Below are 13,142 nucleotides of genomic sequence, written 5' to 3'. Positions count from 1 at the left end.
GTGCTGGGACCTCACCCCTTCACAATAAAGAATTTAATCTAAACTTGTTCACTTTCAGTTTAAAGCCCTAAAGCCTTTTTTTTTTTCCCCGATGCCATATTTCAAAGTATAATCTAAAGCAGAAAAGGCGTCACTTGGTCTGTTCAGCTGGAGAAGAGGAGACTAAGGGGAGACCTTATTGCAGTCTACAATTTCCTCGTGAGGGGAAGAGGAAAAGGGTTAGATGCTGATCTCTGTGGTGACCAGTGACAGGACCCAAGGGAATGGCCTGAAGTTGTGTCAGAGGAAGTTTAGGTTGGATATTAGAAAAAGGTTCATCCCCCAAAGGGTGGTTGGGCACTGGAACGGGCTCCCCAGGGAACAGCATCAAGGCTGGCAGAGTTCAAGAAGCATTTGGATGACACTCTGGAACACATGGTGTGACTCCTGGGGATGGTCCTGTGCAGGGCTAAGGGTCGAACTCGATGATCCTTGTGAGTCCCTTCCGACGCAGCATATTCTGTGATTCCGTGAAACACCAGCAGCACTCAGCCCAACGCATCGCTTTTTGCTCGGCTGACGAGTCCTCGCTAGCTCCCGGCAGCGCCTTCCCCCAGGAGAGGGCAGTGGAGCCCGCACACGCTCCCCGCTCCCCTCCCGCCGCCGGCTGGGAGCACCCGCTCCCTCGGGTGTTCCCTGAGGAACGAACGGGGTGAGTGGAATTAGGACTACGGATTTAATACGTGTGCTAGAAACCGTGTACGGGAACATCCAGGAAATGTTCTGCGTGTTTAATAACGAGAATAAGTTTTGAGCAAACGAGTTTGTTGTTGCTTTTATTTGACTGGAAGTTTGCTCTGCCACACACACTTGTCCACAGCCACACAAACTTAAACTAGTAGCTTCCTGATTCCACATGAGTTTGTTTCATTCCTATAGCCCGAATTAAAAAATGTTATTGACATTTAAATAGCCCTTCAGGATGCTGCTATGGCTCTCCTGAGCCAAATACTCACAATAAAGTCATTTACTTATTTCAAATTTACAGGCATTCATCCTAAGACAACAAGCATGCTTGGCTGGAAACCACAGAGTGGTTTCAAGGCACTGTAATTAAGGGCAGACTGGGATGCTTTCTCCTCTGCTCCTTAACCATCCTATTTCCTCGGCATGCCAGCAGTCAGGCAGCTGTTTTCTGTACCTTCACGTTTACAGCAGGTTTCCCTGGCTGAATTCCAGGTTTTGGTGACTGGCCAGTACAGGCTGTGAGCCTGTATCAGGCCTGTGAGGGGCTGGCAGGGTAGACTGAAGGGAAGTGGCTTTTGCCTGCAACTTGGGAATCCAGGGGACACCCTGCCAAAACAGAAGGTATTAGTAAACAAGCATTTCATCCTGTGAGGACATGACAAATCTTTCTACCCCCAATGAAAAGGGACAAATTTAGGAAACTCTGAAATCCAGCTTTGGAAAGAAGATCTCTTTTATATGAAATGTTAAAGAAGCACCAACCCCAACATGAATCTAGCCCAGACAGTTGTCCTTTGCTGTCGTCAGAGGACAGGGTCACTCATTTCCTATCTGAAAACAACTCCCTGATTGCACCTGAGTTCCCACTCCTGAGGACACCTGCTGAGCTGGGGCTGCCTTAACATTCCCAAAACCAGCAGGATGCACAGTGCATTTCCCAAGCAGGCCTACCAGCATCACTGCTGTTAGCACATGAGGTCGGTCGAGTTTCGCTGCAAAAGCATAGTAATCCCCTGGAGAGATGACTCAAATGTGTGATGTTACACTGGTGAAATGTGTTGCCAGCTCCACAGATGATGAGCTGCCTTTTCTTCCTCAGCCACTCTCAACTCATGGAGGCAAGGACAATTTTATTTCTACAGCTCCTGTCTCAGGTACTTGTGGTAGAGAGTGACTGCAGGAAAATAGAATCCCAGTGCGTCAGCTAGCAACTTGTTAAAAGAGCAAATGTAGTAAATCCAAAGGAGCCTGGTTTCAAAGAAATTGGGAATAGAAGTTCTGCCCTTCAGCTCTGAACCCTCCTCAGTCAGTGCTATATCCAGTCAGACGTGTCAGGCGCATTCGAGGCTCTTGGTGTGAGTGGGGATTTGGCAATTTCCACCAGCAATGCCTGTCATATGAAACCACGTGGTTTATAGGAACCACAGAAATCAGTAGGGTATTTTTGCGTATAAGGCTCACTGAAGTCAGCGCGAGGTGGACAGTCCAATGCTCAGAGTCTGCTGTAAGCAGCCAAACGGGGATCAAAGGCACAAAGCACATGCAAAGCAATACAGCAAGAATATCTGAAAAGGGCCCAGAAACATTGGAGTCTCATCTGCCAACATCTGCCTGAAACCGAGCATTAACTATGTCTCCATCTTGCCCCACATGAGATCCTGCTGCCACTCAGACAAAGCTACCATTGAGAGATGCTGAGTGATTTGATTGTCCCTCGAAAGGCTGGAAATCAGACATAATTTACTCCATGCTTAAGAAGGCTTTTAAAATTAACCAACCAACCCAACTATAGTAGTATTCCTCAGGTGAAGTTAGCCAGGAGGTACAGTGGATTTTATTTGCGTTGGTCTTTCATTAAATCCTTCTCCATAGTAGAAGAACATTAAATCAGCCAAGTTAGTTCAAAGGTGGAATTGATTTGTGTTGAGATTGAGGTGGGGTGTGGAACCTTGGTTCTTCTTTCTCCTGTGTGCATTATGAGTTAGTGTCATCAGTGGGCATGTGCTATTTTGAAACAATACAGGAAAATTAGGTAGAGTATCCATAAAACTGATACATCAGCAATGTTTTGCAGTAAGGAGGATACTGCACTGTTTCTCAAATTCATGTAAAGTAATTCGCCCCACTGCACAACAGATTCCAATATTTTGTTCTTTTATAGTAGCGATTAGACCAATTACAGCTCAGCTGTAATGGAAAGGTACAATACAATTGCTCCTGCTTCTCAGTCAAATTTCCCAGAACTTGTCTCTCTGTCACAATTTAACTTTTAAATTGAGATGGGTCTTTTAAACAAAAATATCTAGAATCCCACTGAAAGCTTTCTTTCCACTAAATCTCATATGTCAAACTGTATTGGCTATATATTAAATGCTAGAAAGGACTGATAATAAAAAGCTATGTTAAAAAACACTATTATATATTTACTAGTTACTGTGCACACTTCTCTGATCATCCACAAAGGCAAATATCTATGTTTACGCCTACTATTCCTTAGAAAGTACAACTAATGTCCCTAAAACTTTCACTTTTCCAGAGACGCTCCTGTCTAGCCTGGGCTCTGCAGTGCCTGGACAAGTAGTGAACCTGGAGCATCATCAAAGGCAGTGAAACAGAATTGGAGGAACTGAAAGAGCTTTTCTCAGCTGGGGTGTGAGGTGTGTGGCACGGATAAAACGGGGTCTGGGAGACACTGTGACAGTGCTTGGGACTGAAGGCAGAAGTAAGTGCACGTTCCTTAGGGATGCCCGAGCCCTGGAATGCACTAGACCTGTAAATATTGGTATCTGCAATTAAAAATGAAAGCAAAGAGGTTTTATCCTTCCTATGTATTCTCTGCTTGTTGCTTTGGAACAAGAGTGCACACTCTCATAGCATCTTTCATATGTTGCCACATCTTGCTGCTCTTTGGGTTGTTATGTGGATTATTTGGATAAAAATCCAAATGGGTTGGATTTTTACTGCAGACCATTGAAAAAGGGCCTCAAACGCTACAGACCATATGTGAGAGTTGCTTTCCTAAATGCAGGACTAAACAGCCACGAGATGAAATATCCCCAAGTAAATGAGATTAGTGACATGGGATACAGCTTTTAAAAATAATTACATCTGACACCCTCATCAGCAAGAAGATGTAGGGGCTGCAAGCTCTAAGCTTGGGAACAGCGTATGAAAGATTGGCTTCTCCTGGGAAGGGAGGCACAAGGGATGTTATTTTTAGCACTTTGGAGAAAAAAAAAAAGAATTTAAGCACTCTTTGGTTTGATACCCTCGTTATGGAGGAGATCATGGAGAAAGAAAGCAGAAGTGGGAATGGAAATGTTACTGAGGATGAAAGCTGTGGAAGCAAAAGGTTGATCCGAGGAGGGTGGGAGCGGCGGGGGCAGGATGGGACGGGGGCGTGGTGGGGGAGCGGGGGGGGCAGTGCAGCCCCCTCCGTCCCGTCCCCGGTTGTGCCCGTCGGTACAACAACAACCCACCGACGGGGGAGCGGGCAGTTCCGTTTTCGCGACGGTATATATAGATCAGACACTTTCCAAAAAAAGCAGCGCCGCCGAGTCGCTCTGCTCGGCGGCTCTTTCCACCCGTAATTCAGAAAACAAAAAATATTTTTTTAATATTATTTTTTCTTTAAGAAAGGAGAAGCTGTATTCCGTGAATGCGGCTGTTTTCTGACTCGACACCGGCTTGCGGTTACGGGCTGCTGAGAAAGTGAGCGGGGTCCGGCGGGGCGGCCCCGGGACCTCCTCTGTTTTTCCGAGCGTTTTTAAAATTTTCCGGAACGGGTTCCCTAAAAAGGGCAGGGGGGCGGGGCCGGATCCTAGCCTTTTTAGGACAAGGGGCCTGCCACCGGAATACCCCCCTGTGCGGCGCGGCGGGCGGCGGCGGGGGCCGCGGCGGGTCGGGGCCGCCCCCGCAGGGCGCGGGGGGTGTGCGGGGCGGGGGAGCCGGGGCAGGCGCGGGGCGGCGGGTCCCGCACGCCCGAGCCCACGTGACCGCCGGGCCCCGTTCCTCAGTCCTTATATGGGCAGTGACGTCCCGGGCATTCAGGGGGCCCCCATAAATAGTTACCGCCAGACTTGTCCTCCAGCGCGAGCTGCGGCGGGAGCGCGGCGCTCCCGGGGCATCGCGGCCACCGCACCGCCGCGACGGGGCGGCCGCCCGCCCGCACATGCCGCGCCGGCTCCCCGCCGTCCCCCCGCGCCGGTAGTGGGAGGCAGGGGGAAGCGCCCCCTCCTCGCCCTCCCCTTCCCGCCCCGAGCGCCCACCGCCGGCCGGGAGCGCCGCTCCCGCGGCCGCCCCACTGCCCCCATGATGACCGCCAAGGCGGTGGACAAGATCCCGGTGACCCTCGGCGGATTCGTGCACCAGCTCCCCGAGGGCATTTACCCCGCGGATGACATTTCGGCCGCGCTGCCAACTTCGGTGGCGATCTTCCCCAATGCCGACCTGGCAGGGCCGTTTGACCAGATGAGCGGTGTGGCAGGAGGTAAGCGGAGCCCGCGCAGGTGCGGGACGGAGGGTGGCGGGGACCCGGAGTGGCGGGCGGGGGGCGGACTGGGACGGGGTGCCACGACCCTCCGCGGGGCTGCCCCGGTGGCCGGCTGGAGTCCCCCCCGCCCCTCGCGGCAGCTCTGCCTCCGCGCCCGGCTCTGGGGGAAAAGTTGCAGTCGGCGCGGAGCCCTCCGGCAGCCGGAGCGCAACATGTGCGAGCCGCAGCCCCGCGCGGGCGGCGACTGGGATCGGTGTCGGGTGGTGGTGCGGAGGGCTGACCTGCTCCTTGCCCCCCCAGACGGCATGATCAACGTGGACATGGGCGACAAGCGGGCCCTGGACCTGCCCTACGGCGGCGGCTTCGCGCCCAACGCCCCGGCTTCCCGCAACCAGACCTTCACCTACATGGGCAAATTCTCCATCGACCCGCAGTACCCCGGCGCCGGTTGCTACCCCGAGGGCATCATCAACATCGTGAGCGCGGGGATCCTGCAGGGGGTCAGCACGCCCTCCTCCGCCACCTCCTCTGCCGCCTCCTCCGCCTCCTCCGCCGCCTCCTCGGCCACCGCCGCCTCCGCCGCCTCCCCCAACCCGCTGGCCGGGGCCCTCGGCTGCACCATGGCACAGGGCCAGCCGGCCGACCTGGAGCATCTCTACTCGCCGCCGCCTCCGCCCTACTCGGGCTGCGGTGACCTGTACCCGCAAGACCCCTCCTCGGCTTTCCTGCCCGCCGCCGGCGGCGGGGCGCTGCCTTTTCCCCCGCCGCCCTCCTACCCCTCCCCGAAGGCGGCGGCGGCCGACGGCGGGCTCTTCACCATGATCCCTGAGTACGGCGGCTTCTTCCCGCCGCCCCAGTGCCAGCGGGAGCTGCACCCTGGCCCCGACCGCAAGCCCTTCCCCTGCCCCCTCGACTCGCTCCGCGTCCCGCCGCCCCTCACGCCGCTCTCCACCATCCGCAACTTCACCATGGGGGCGCCCCCGGCGGGCGCCGCCCCCGGCAGCGCTCCCGGCGGCGGGGGCGAGGGTGCGGGAGCCCGGCTGCCCGCCGGCGCCTACAGCCCGCACCACCTGCCGCTGCGGCCCATCCTGCGGCCCCGCAAGTACCCCAACCGGCCCAGCAAGACGCCGGTCCACGAACGGCCCTACCCCTGCCCCGCCGAGGGCTGCGACCGCCGCTTCTCCCGCTCCGACGAGCTCACCCGGCACATCCGCATCCACACGGGCCACAAGCCCTTCCAGTGTCGCATCTGCATGCGGAACTTCAGCCGCAGCGACCACCTCACCACCCACATCCGCACGCACACCGGCGAGAAGCCCTTTGCCTGCGACTTCTGTGGCAGGAAGTTCGCCCGCTCCGACGAGAGGAAGCGGCACACCAAGATCCACCTGCGCCAGAAGGAGCGGAAAGGAGCGGCAGGCGGCGGCGGGTGCCCGCAGCCCGGCGGCGGGAGCGGCGCGGCCCTGGCCCCCTGCGCGGCGCGGACGCGGACGCCCTGACGGCGCGGGGCGCGCAGGACCCAGCGCGGAGCCGCCGCCGAGCGCGGCGGGCGCGGAGCGGAGCGGAGCGGGGCCCGGCGGGGCGCGACGAGCACCTGGCGGCGCCGCGGGGCTCCCCCGGGCCGGGGCGGGCCAGAGCGGGCCGGGCCGGCGGGTGTACATAGGGGCTGCGGCGGGAGGATGGATGCATGCAGTGCCGTCGTGGTGAGGTGTCCTTGGTGCCTTGTGTGGTGTAGAGCCCGGTCCCCTGTCTGCATGTGTGTGGGGGTGCCTTACCTATCCGCTCCGACGACAGCGGCGACACCGAGACCGTAAAGTTTTCCCCTCCGTGGTTTTAGTATGGCTGTACATTTCTGCCTATTAATATTGAGATTTTTTTTTTTTTTAGAGACTATATTTTTGTACGCACTGGTTTGGGATTTTGTTTTTGTTTTTCTTTTTGGTGACTTAAAAGTGTTCCGTTTGTAGTAGGACTTGGGACAGGATGTAAATACTCGGGCTGGGACCGGCGCCCGTGGTCGGCCGGGACCCAGTGCGCCGTAGGTAACACGAATAATGCACAACCACTAACGGGGGCTGGTAGGAGTGTGGGGGGGGCTATCTTTCTGGCCACTGTAAATAAACTTTTCGACAATAGGGTAGGTGCTTACAACGTTTATAAAAGACGACAAATAAATCTCTTAATTATGCTAAATCGACATCTTTATTTCCTTAGGTTGCTTGGCCCGACCCAGGGGCGGGGGTGTCCCCTCCTCGTCCCTGGGCCCCAGGGGGTCCCGGCGGCGGGAGGCTGCGGGGCAACCCGGCCCGGGTCCGTTGGGAGCCCCGCACCGCCTCGGCGCGGAAAACCAGCGGCCCCGGCGCCGGCGTACAAACACTCGCTCTCGGGCGCGGGGATTTCCCTCGGAGACGAGAGACGGGATAATATTAACCACGGGAGCGGGGTGGGTATTTTTGACTCACTCTCTGTTTTGTTCCGCGGTTACGATCCGCCCCAGGCAGCCTCCGCGAGTGGGCTCCGGAACAGCGAGTACCGCCGCCCCGACGGCCGCGCTCGGGGGAAGCGGCTCCCGGCGGCACGGGGGCTGCGCAGGCGGGGCCGCGCCCGCGCCCGGGGGCTCCGCAGCGACCCGGGGCGGCAGCGCTCACCCCCGCGGCACAGACGGACTGCTTCTGCCGAACCCATCTGGCCGAAACATAGCGCTTCTATTTTTGTTTGTGGTTTTTTTTCTCTTTTAACCTGTTTTGATTATTGTTTTTTAAGATGTTATCCCAGCCTCGGCCCACCCTCGGGTCCTGCCGTCGGTGCAGGGCCGTGCAGGCCCCAGTGGGCTTGCCGTCTGCCGCAGGGATCCCCGATGTGGCCGCACTGCAAAAGTGAGCTGAGCAGGATGGACCTCGGCACTAATGCCACAGCCCAGCACCTCAGGGCGCGGGGGCAAAGCCGCTGCCTGGCGGCTCCCAGTGTCTGCTTCCCCAGTGCCGGGTCCCGCTGCGCAAAGCCCAGTGGCACCTGCTTTTTCTGTCTGAAATGTCCTGCTCCCCATATTCTGGAACTGGTGCTGGCTTTTGGGGCAGCTGCTCTTTGTTTGAGAGAGGCAGCCAACGGGAGCTGAAGCAACATGCCTGGTTCTGAATCAGATGGGAAGCAGACTTCCAAAGTTGGTCATGGACCAGCCTGTGCGGGATGGAGAAGCCACAGAACAACGCCAGCTCCAGAGCTGCCACACTCACTGCCCCACCATCTACCTCAGCAGCTCAAGTAAGCTTTTGCCTCCCGTGTTGCAGCTTCACCACCTGATCCCATGCGCTCCTGGCCCCCAAGAGATGACAGCCTGCTGCTGGAGGGATGTCACATGGGAGCTGCAGCCTCCTCGGTCAGCACCACTAGCCTGCAGGACAGGGGTCCAGTGCTCTCAGCCTGCTGGGCTTCTGGATGTACCGCCACAGCCTCGGATAACCACAGCTCGGTCATAGCCAGAGCATCATGAACAAAATTGGTATCTCAGCTACCCAGACGCACAATCCAAAGCTCCACTTGCACACTCCCAACTACTGTCTGAAGCCATGCTACAAAATCAAAACCTCAGTCAAAAGCAAAAAATGAGGTAAACACCACAGAAATTGTAAAAGAGCTGAATTAAGAAACTGGTCCTTGCTGGTGACTAGTGTACAGCCACAGGAACACGTCATATTGCATAGCAGTACCAGCGGTCCTACACCTCTGCCTTTGCCTTACAGCAAGAGCCAGCTTCAAAAGCACCAATAGTGCATGTGCCTGGATTTGTCTGCAAGGCACTGGTGCAGGATTTGGGCTGAGAACCCAGTGCTACATCTCACCTCCCAAAGAAAGGCCGGTTGCACTGTTCAGACTGTGAGGCAAAAGAAACTAGTGCTCTGTACTGTACTTGGTTTAAGGCTGTTGTACTTGTGAAGCAAAGTAATGACTGCTCAGTGGTGAGATATCCTGTATTTATTCTATAATTCAGCAATAACAGTAATTTTGCTGTTGTGAAAACACAATAACCAGACCGCAGAGAGAAGGAACGGCATTACAGACTTAAACCTTCTGCTTACAGATATCCAGAACATATGAAGTAAGTTTCAATTACTGAGTAAGCAAGAAGTTACATAGAGGCGCTTTTTCTTAATGCATTTGAGGTTTTCTTTGCTATTTTTCTCAGCTTTTAATACTTTGATGATAACACCTTAATAGAAAAACCAAAAAGAAATCGTTTTCCCAGGGTTGCTAACAGCACTCTGCAGCGGAAGGGACCATGCTGTCCTCTTCGGAAAGATGCATTAAAAGTCCTGTCCCATTAAACATCTTGACCAGGTTTTACACATGGAGGGAAAAAAATTAAAAACCAAGCAGAAAGACCTAAGGGGGGGATAGCGCAGACGAGATAAAAAATGCTCTCTGTCGCAGTTTGTTTTTCCAGTACAGCTGTTGGCCCGCACCCTGCTATCTTCTTTGTGGACTTCTGAAAACAGATGATGGTCTTTATTAGCATCAGAGAGAGGTAGAAACAGGCTGTAACACAGGGAGGCATTGCCTTATAGTTAATGACTACATTTGATTGAGAATCATTAAACATTAACTACTGCTAAGCTGCAGGGGAATTCCAAGAAAAACAGGTAAGCCAGCTGCAGAAATATCAGACACTTAAAAAGTGCTCCAAGAATAAATGGAAATCACCTGAAATAATTTCTACCAATTTTTCCTTGCAAAAGAATTATTCCATGCATGCATAATGCTGACTGTATTTTACATTCATTCTTTTGCAGGCCAAAAAAAGAAAAACAAAAGACAAAAAAAGCAGCAATGCCATATCAGAATCATTTAAAAATTCACATACAAACCACTGTACAGGAAAAACAAGTCTGCTTTTATAAATGCATGGAAAAATTAAAGCCAGTTGTGGAATGATTGCTGGAGCAGGTTGGTACGTCACTTAGGAGGTTGGTAATCATGTTTTCTTACTTGAATTGCCACATCATAAGTAAGATGGCCAAGGCTGCCCTGGCCTGGGTTTGTGGTACCAAGTGTGCGTTATGATGAACAGGCATGAGACCAGTCCCTGCAGTACAGACGGAGTATTTCACTCGTAGAAAAAGTTTCTCCCATGTTAGAAAGATTGCATTCCCTGCCATGGACAAATTGCATCTCCAAGCCGCTTCCATCATAGCAAGGTGAAATTCCTGGTGTCTCTTCTACTCTATGTTTATTTAAAAGCTTTATGAAAAAGTAGTCTTTATAAATAGTATAAAGATGGAAACGGCAAGGCTTCAAAAGCCTGAAGCGTTCTCTTGTCCATATAAAAACAAAGACCACACTTTAAAGAGAAGACATCAGGTCCAATGTTATCAGTACCTACGGTATGCACTGCTGTAAGTGTAGGGTTTGCAAATACACTGTGTTTCTAGAGCGGCTTCCACAACAGTGGAGGGTTGTTTTTTCTTTTATGATGCCCACAGCTTCTGCAACCTTCCGCTGCGTGAGAAGTTCCAAGCGAGGTTAATTAGCAGCTGACAGTCTCCTTCTCCTTGGTGAAGGAAATATGCATAGATGCACTCGGTAATTCTCAGTTGAAATAGTGAGATCTTGTACACAACGCTTTAAATAACTGTTGAAAAGTAACTCTGAATTTGACAGCATCCCTTCAGAGCGGGAATTCCCTTAACTCCAGCCCTGGGGATCACTGGCATTTACTGGAGGAGCATGTCCTGGCTCAGGAGTTGTTCTGGGTTGTTTTTTTGCTACCAGGGTACAGCTCTTGTTGAGAATCACTCTGGAGACTGAGTCCCCAAAGGCTGCAGCTGGACCAGCCCCTTGCCCAAGCTGGGTGGGCACAGTCCCCTGGCCCACCACTGCCAGCTGGCTCTGGCGGCAGGAGCCCCTTCGGGGGAAGCCGGCAATTCTTATTGCATCGACTCTCCCTTCAGAGCCTTAATTCCCTCCCTAACGTGCGGCCCTAACCATTTACATAGGATGCCGGATTATTCCCGCGACCCTTCAGCTGAGCAGAAGTTTAACCGCGCTGCTCTCCCACATCGGCCCAACGGACATAAGCACGTTCTTGGCGCTTTATTTCCCCCGACTTATGCAGCCCGCGGTCAGCGGAAGGCTGTGACCCGCGCAGCTTCGGCCGGCGCGGAGCTCCGTGTGCCCGCGGTGCCGCTGTGCGGGGCCTGGGGCGCGGCCGGGCGGGGGAGGCCGGGCAGGCTCCGCTCCCCTCCCCTCCTCTCCCGGCGGGGCGAGCGCATCGTCCCAGCGGCCGCCGCCCGGCCCGGGCCGCCGCCGCCGCCGGCGGCTCAGAGATAGACGCGGGGCCCGGGGTAGGGCTCGCCCCCGCACCAGAAGTCGGCGGCCTGCGGGGTCTCCACCAGCCACACCTCCCGCGGCAGCGCGGGCGGCTCGGCGCCCGCCGGCGGCCCCTCCAGCAGCCGGTAGTAGTGGCAGTCCCGGCCGTGCTGGGGGTCGTAGGGCGGTGCCAGGATGTCGAGGAAGGCGGCGGGCCCGTCCACGGCGTCGATCTGGTGGAGGTTGTCGGTGTGCGGCGAGAGCAGGCAGGGCGGCGAGGCGGGCGTGTAGTGCTGGCGGGAGCGGAACAGGGCGCGCAGGCAGGGCCCGGAGCCGGCGGCGGGGGGCGGCGGGGCGGCGGCGGCGGCGGCGGGCAGCGTGTCCATGCAGGCGATGCGCAGCGTGCCGTACAGCACCTTCAGCATGCCGTTCATGCCCGGGTGGTCGTGCAGCGGGATGCAGGCGCCGCTCCGCAGCAGGAACACGCCCATGCTGAAGCTCTCCGTCTCGCAGATGTGCATGTAGCTGACGGGCGGCACCACGCCAGCCCACGGCGGACCCCCGCCCGCCGCCGCGGCCGACGGCCCCCGCGGCGCCAGGTGCAAGTCCTCGGCGCGCACCTCGTCCAGCAGCTGCTGCAGGCGGTGCAGGTTCTCGCCGAAGGCCGGGCCCGCCGGGCTACGGAAGGTGAGGCCCGCCTGCCGCGCCACCCGCTGGATCAGGGAGGCCATGTTGTCCCGGGGCATGGCGGCGGCGCCTCGGCCCGGCCCGGCCGCGGCGGGCGTGGCCCGGCAACGCTTCCGCCCCCGGGCGGCCGCGCAGTCGCGGCGCCGCCGGGCACCACGGGCAGTGTAGTCCGGGCCGGGGGAGGAGGAACTAGCAGCTGGAAAAGGAGGGCGGCGGAGGTGAGGGGCGTGAAGTGGCCGCAGTTCAACGCCGCGGGGGGAGGGGGGTGAAGATGAGAGGAGAGGAAGCGGTGGGAGCGGCCGCTCCCCCAGAGCCGGAGGAGTCTGCCCGGGCAGGGGCACGGCCGGTGCGGGGGCTGTGCTGTGTCCGGGGAAGCCGCGGTGATAAGCTCCCCCTCCCCGCCCCCCCCCGGTGTCGCCTGTTGCCTCCCGCACCGCCGTGAGAAGGGCGAGAAGGCTCTGGAGCAACTTGTTGCTTGGCTGGTAGTTAAGCGGTGTGAAACCGAGCAGAGTAGCGCGGGTGCGGTGCCACGGACGTGCAGCGACTGCACGAACAACTTATTTTTTTATCGCTGACTGCTTGATACGGCTAAGCCGTTTGGGCAGACTTATCAGATCTCAGCTCTCGAGCACTGCCTCTCCCGTTACGGTGTTGGGTCGAGGTCGGGCTGCGCGGCAGGCGCTGTCCGGCACGCATCCCCTCGCGGTCACCTGTGAGTGTGATTGTGCCTGAATTCGTTGTCTTTAACCACAGATGAACCGACGAGCACATGAAGTTCCAGATACTGATCATCACAGAATCCACGTGTGGCAGAAAGGATGGATAATCTTCTGGCTTGGTTCCAGCCTGGTGGAGCCTGCATGTGGTTGTTTCAGGCTAATGTAAAAAAAGGGTACAGCATTTATTCTGCCAGGGCATTACGTGTAACGTTTTA

At 56.1% G+C, this 13,142-nt stretch overlaps 2 protein-coding genes and 1 long non-coding RNA gene across 5 annotated transcripts in view; 2 read left to right on the top strand and 1 right to left on the bottom strand.

Moving 5' to 3' along the window:
- LOC116789973 overlaps positions 1–3,550 on the top strand; it is a 69,155-nt gene extending 65,605 nt beyond the window's left edge. For all 3 annotated transcript variants that reach the window (XR_004358211.1, XR_004358210.1, XR_004358209.1), the window contains one exon: positions 3,263–3,550. This is a non-coding gene — a long non-coding RNA (uncharacterized LOC116789973). The remainder of the gene's footprint in view (positions 1–3,262) is intronic.
- A 1,178-nt stretch (positions 3,551–4,728) lies between these two features.
- On the top strand, positions 4,729–7,407 carry EGR2 (early growth response 2). Its single transcript, XM_032694356.1, has 2 exons — positions 4,729–5,215; positions 5,519–7,407. Exons 1-2 carry the CDS (start codon positions 4,750–4,752, stop codon positions 6,715–6,717), a joined length of 1,665 nt encoding a protein of 554 aa, XP_032550247.1. The 5' UTR covers positions 4,729–4,749; the 3' UTR covers positions 6,718–7,407.
- A 1,765-nt stretch (positions 7,408–9,172) lies between these two features.
- ADO (2-aminoethanethiol dioxygenase) lies at positions 9,173–12,291 on the bottom strand. Its single transcript, XM_032694357.1, has one exon. It carries the CDS (start codon positions 12,265–12,267, stop codon positions 11,533–11,535), a length of 735 nt encoding a protein of 244 aa, XP_032550248.1. The 5' UTR covers positions 12,268–12,291; the 3' UTR covers positions 9,173–11,532.
- Positions 12,292–13,142: the final 851 nt, after the last annotated feature.

The sequence above is a fragment of the Chiroxiphia lanceolata genome, chromosome 8 (assembly GCF_009829145.1).
Source record: "Chiroxiphia lanceolata isolate bChiLan1 chromosome 8, bChiLan1.pri, whole genome shotgun sequence".
Classification (NCBI taxonomy): Eukaryota; Metazoa; Chordata; class Aves; order Passeriformes; family Pipridae; genus Chiroxiphia; species Chiroxiphia lanceolata.
The sequence above is the reverse complement of the archived record's forward strand: the minus strand, read 5'-3'. Positions and strand labels throughout refer to the sequence as shown.

Bases quoted from the DNA above. Each gene is read 5' to 3' on its own strand.
- EGR2 (XM_032694356.1), top strand. From the start codon at position 4,750: ATGGGCAGTGACGTCCCGGGCATTCAGGGGGCCCCCATAAATAGTTAC. The intron at 5,216-5,518 runs GTAAGCGGAGCC...TTGCCCCCCCAG, and splicing joins GATGAGCGGTGTGGCAGGAG to ACGGCATGATCAACGTGGAC.
- ADO (XM_032694357.1), bottom strand. From the start codon at position 12,267: ATGCCCCGGGACAACATGGCCTCCCTGATCCAGCGGGTGGCGCGGCAG.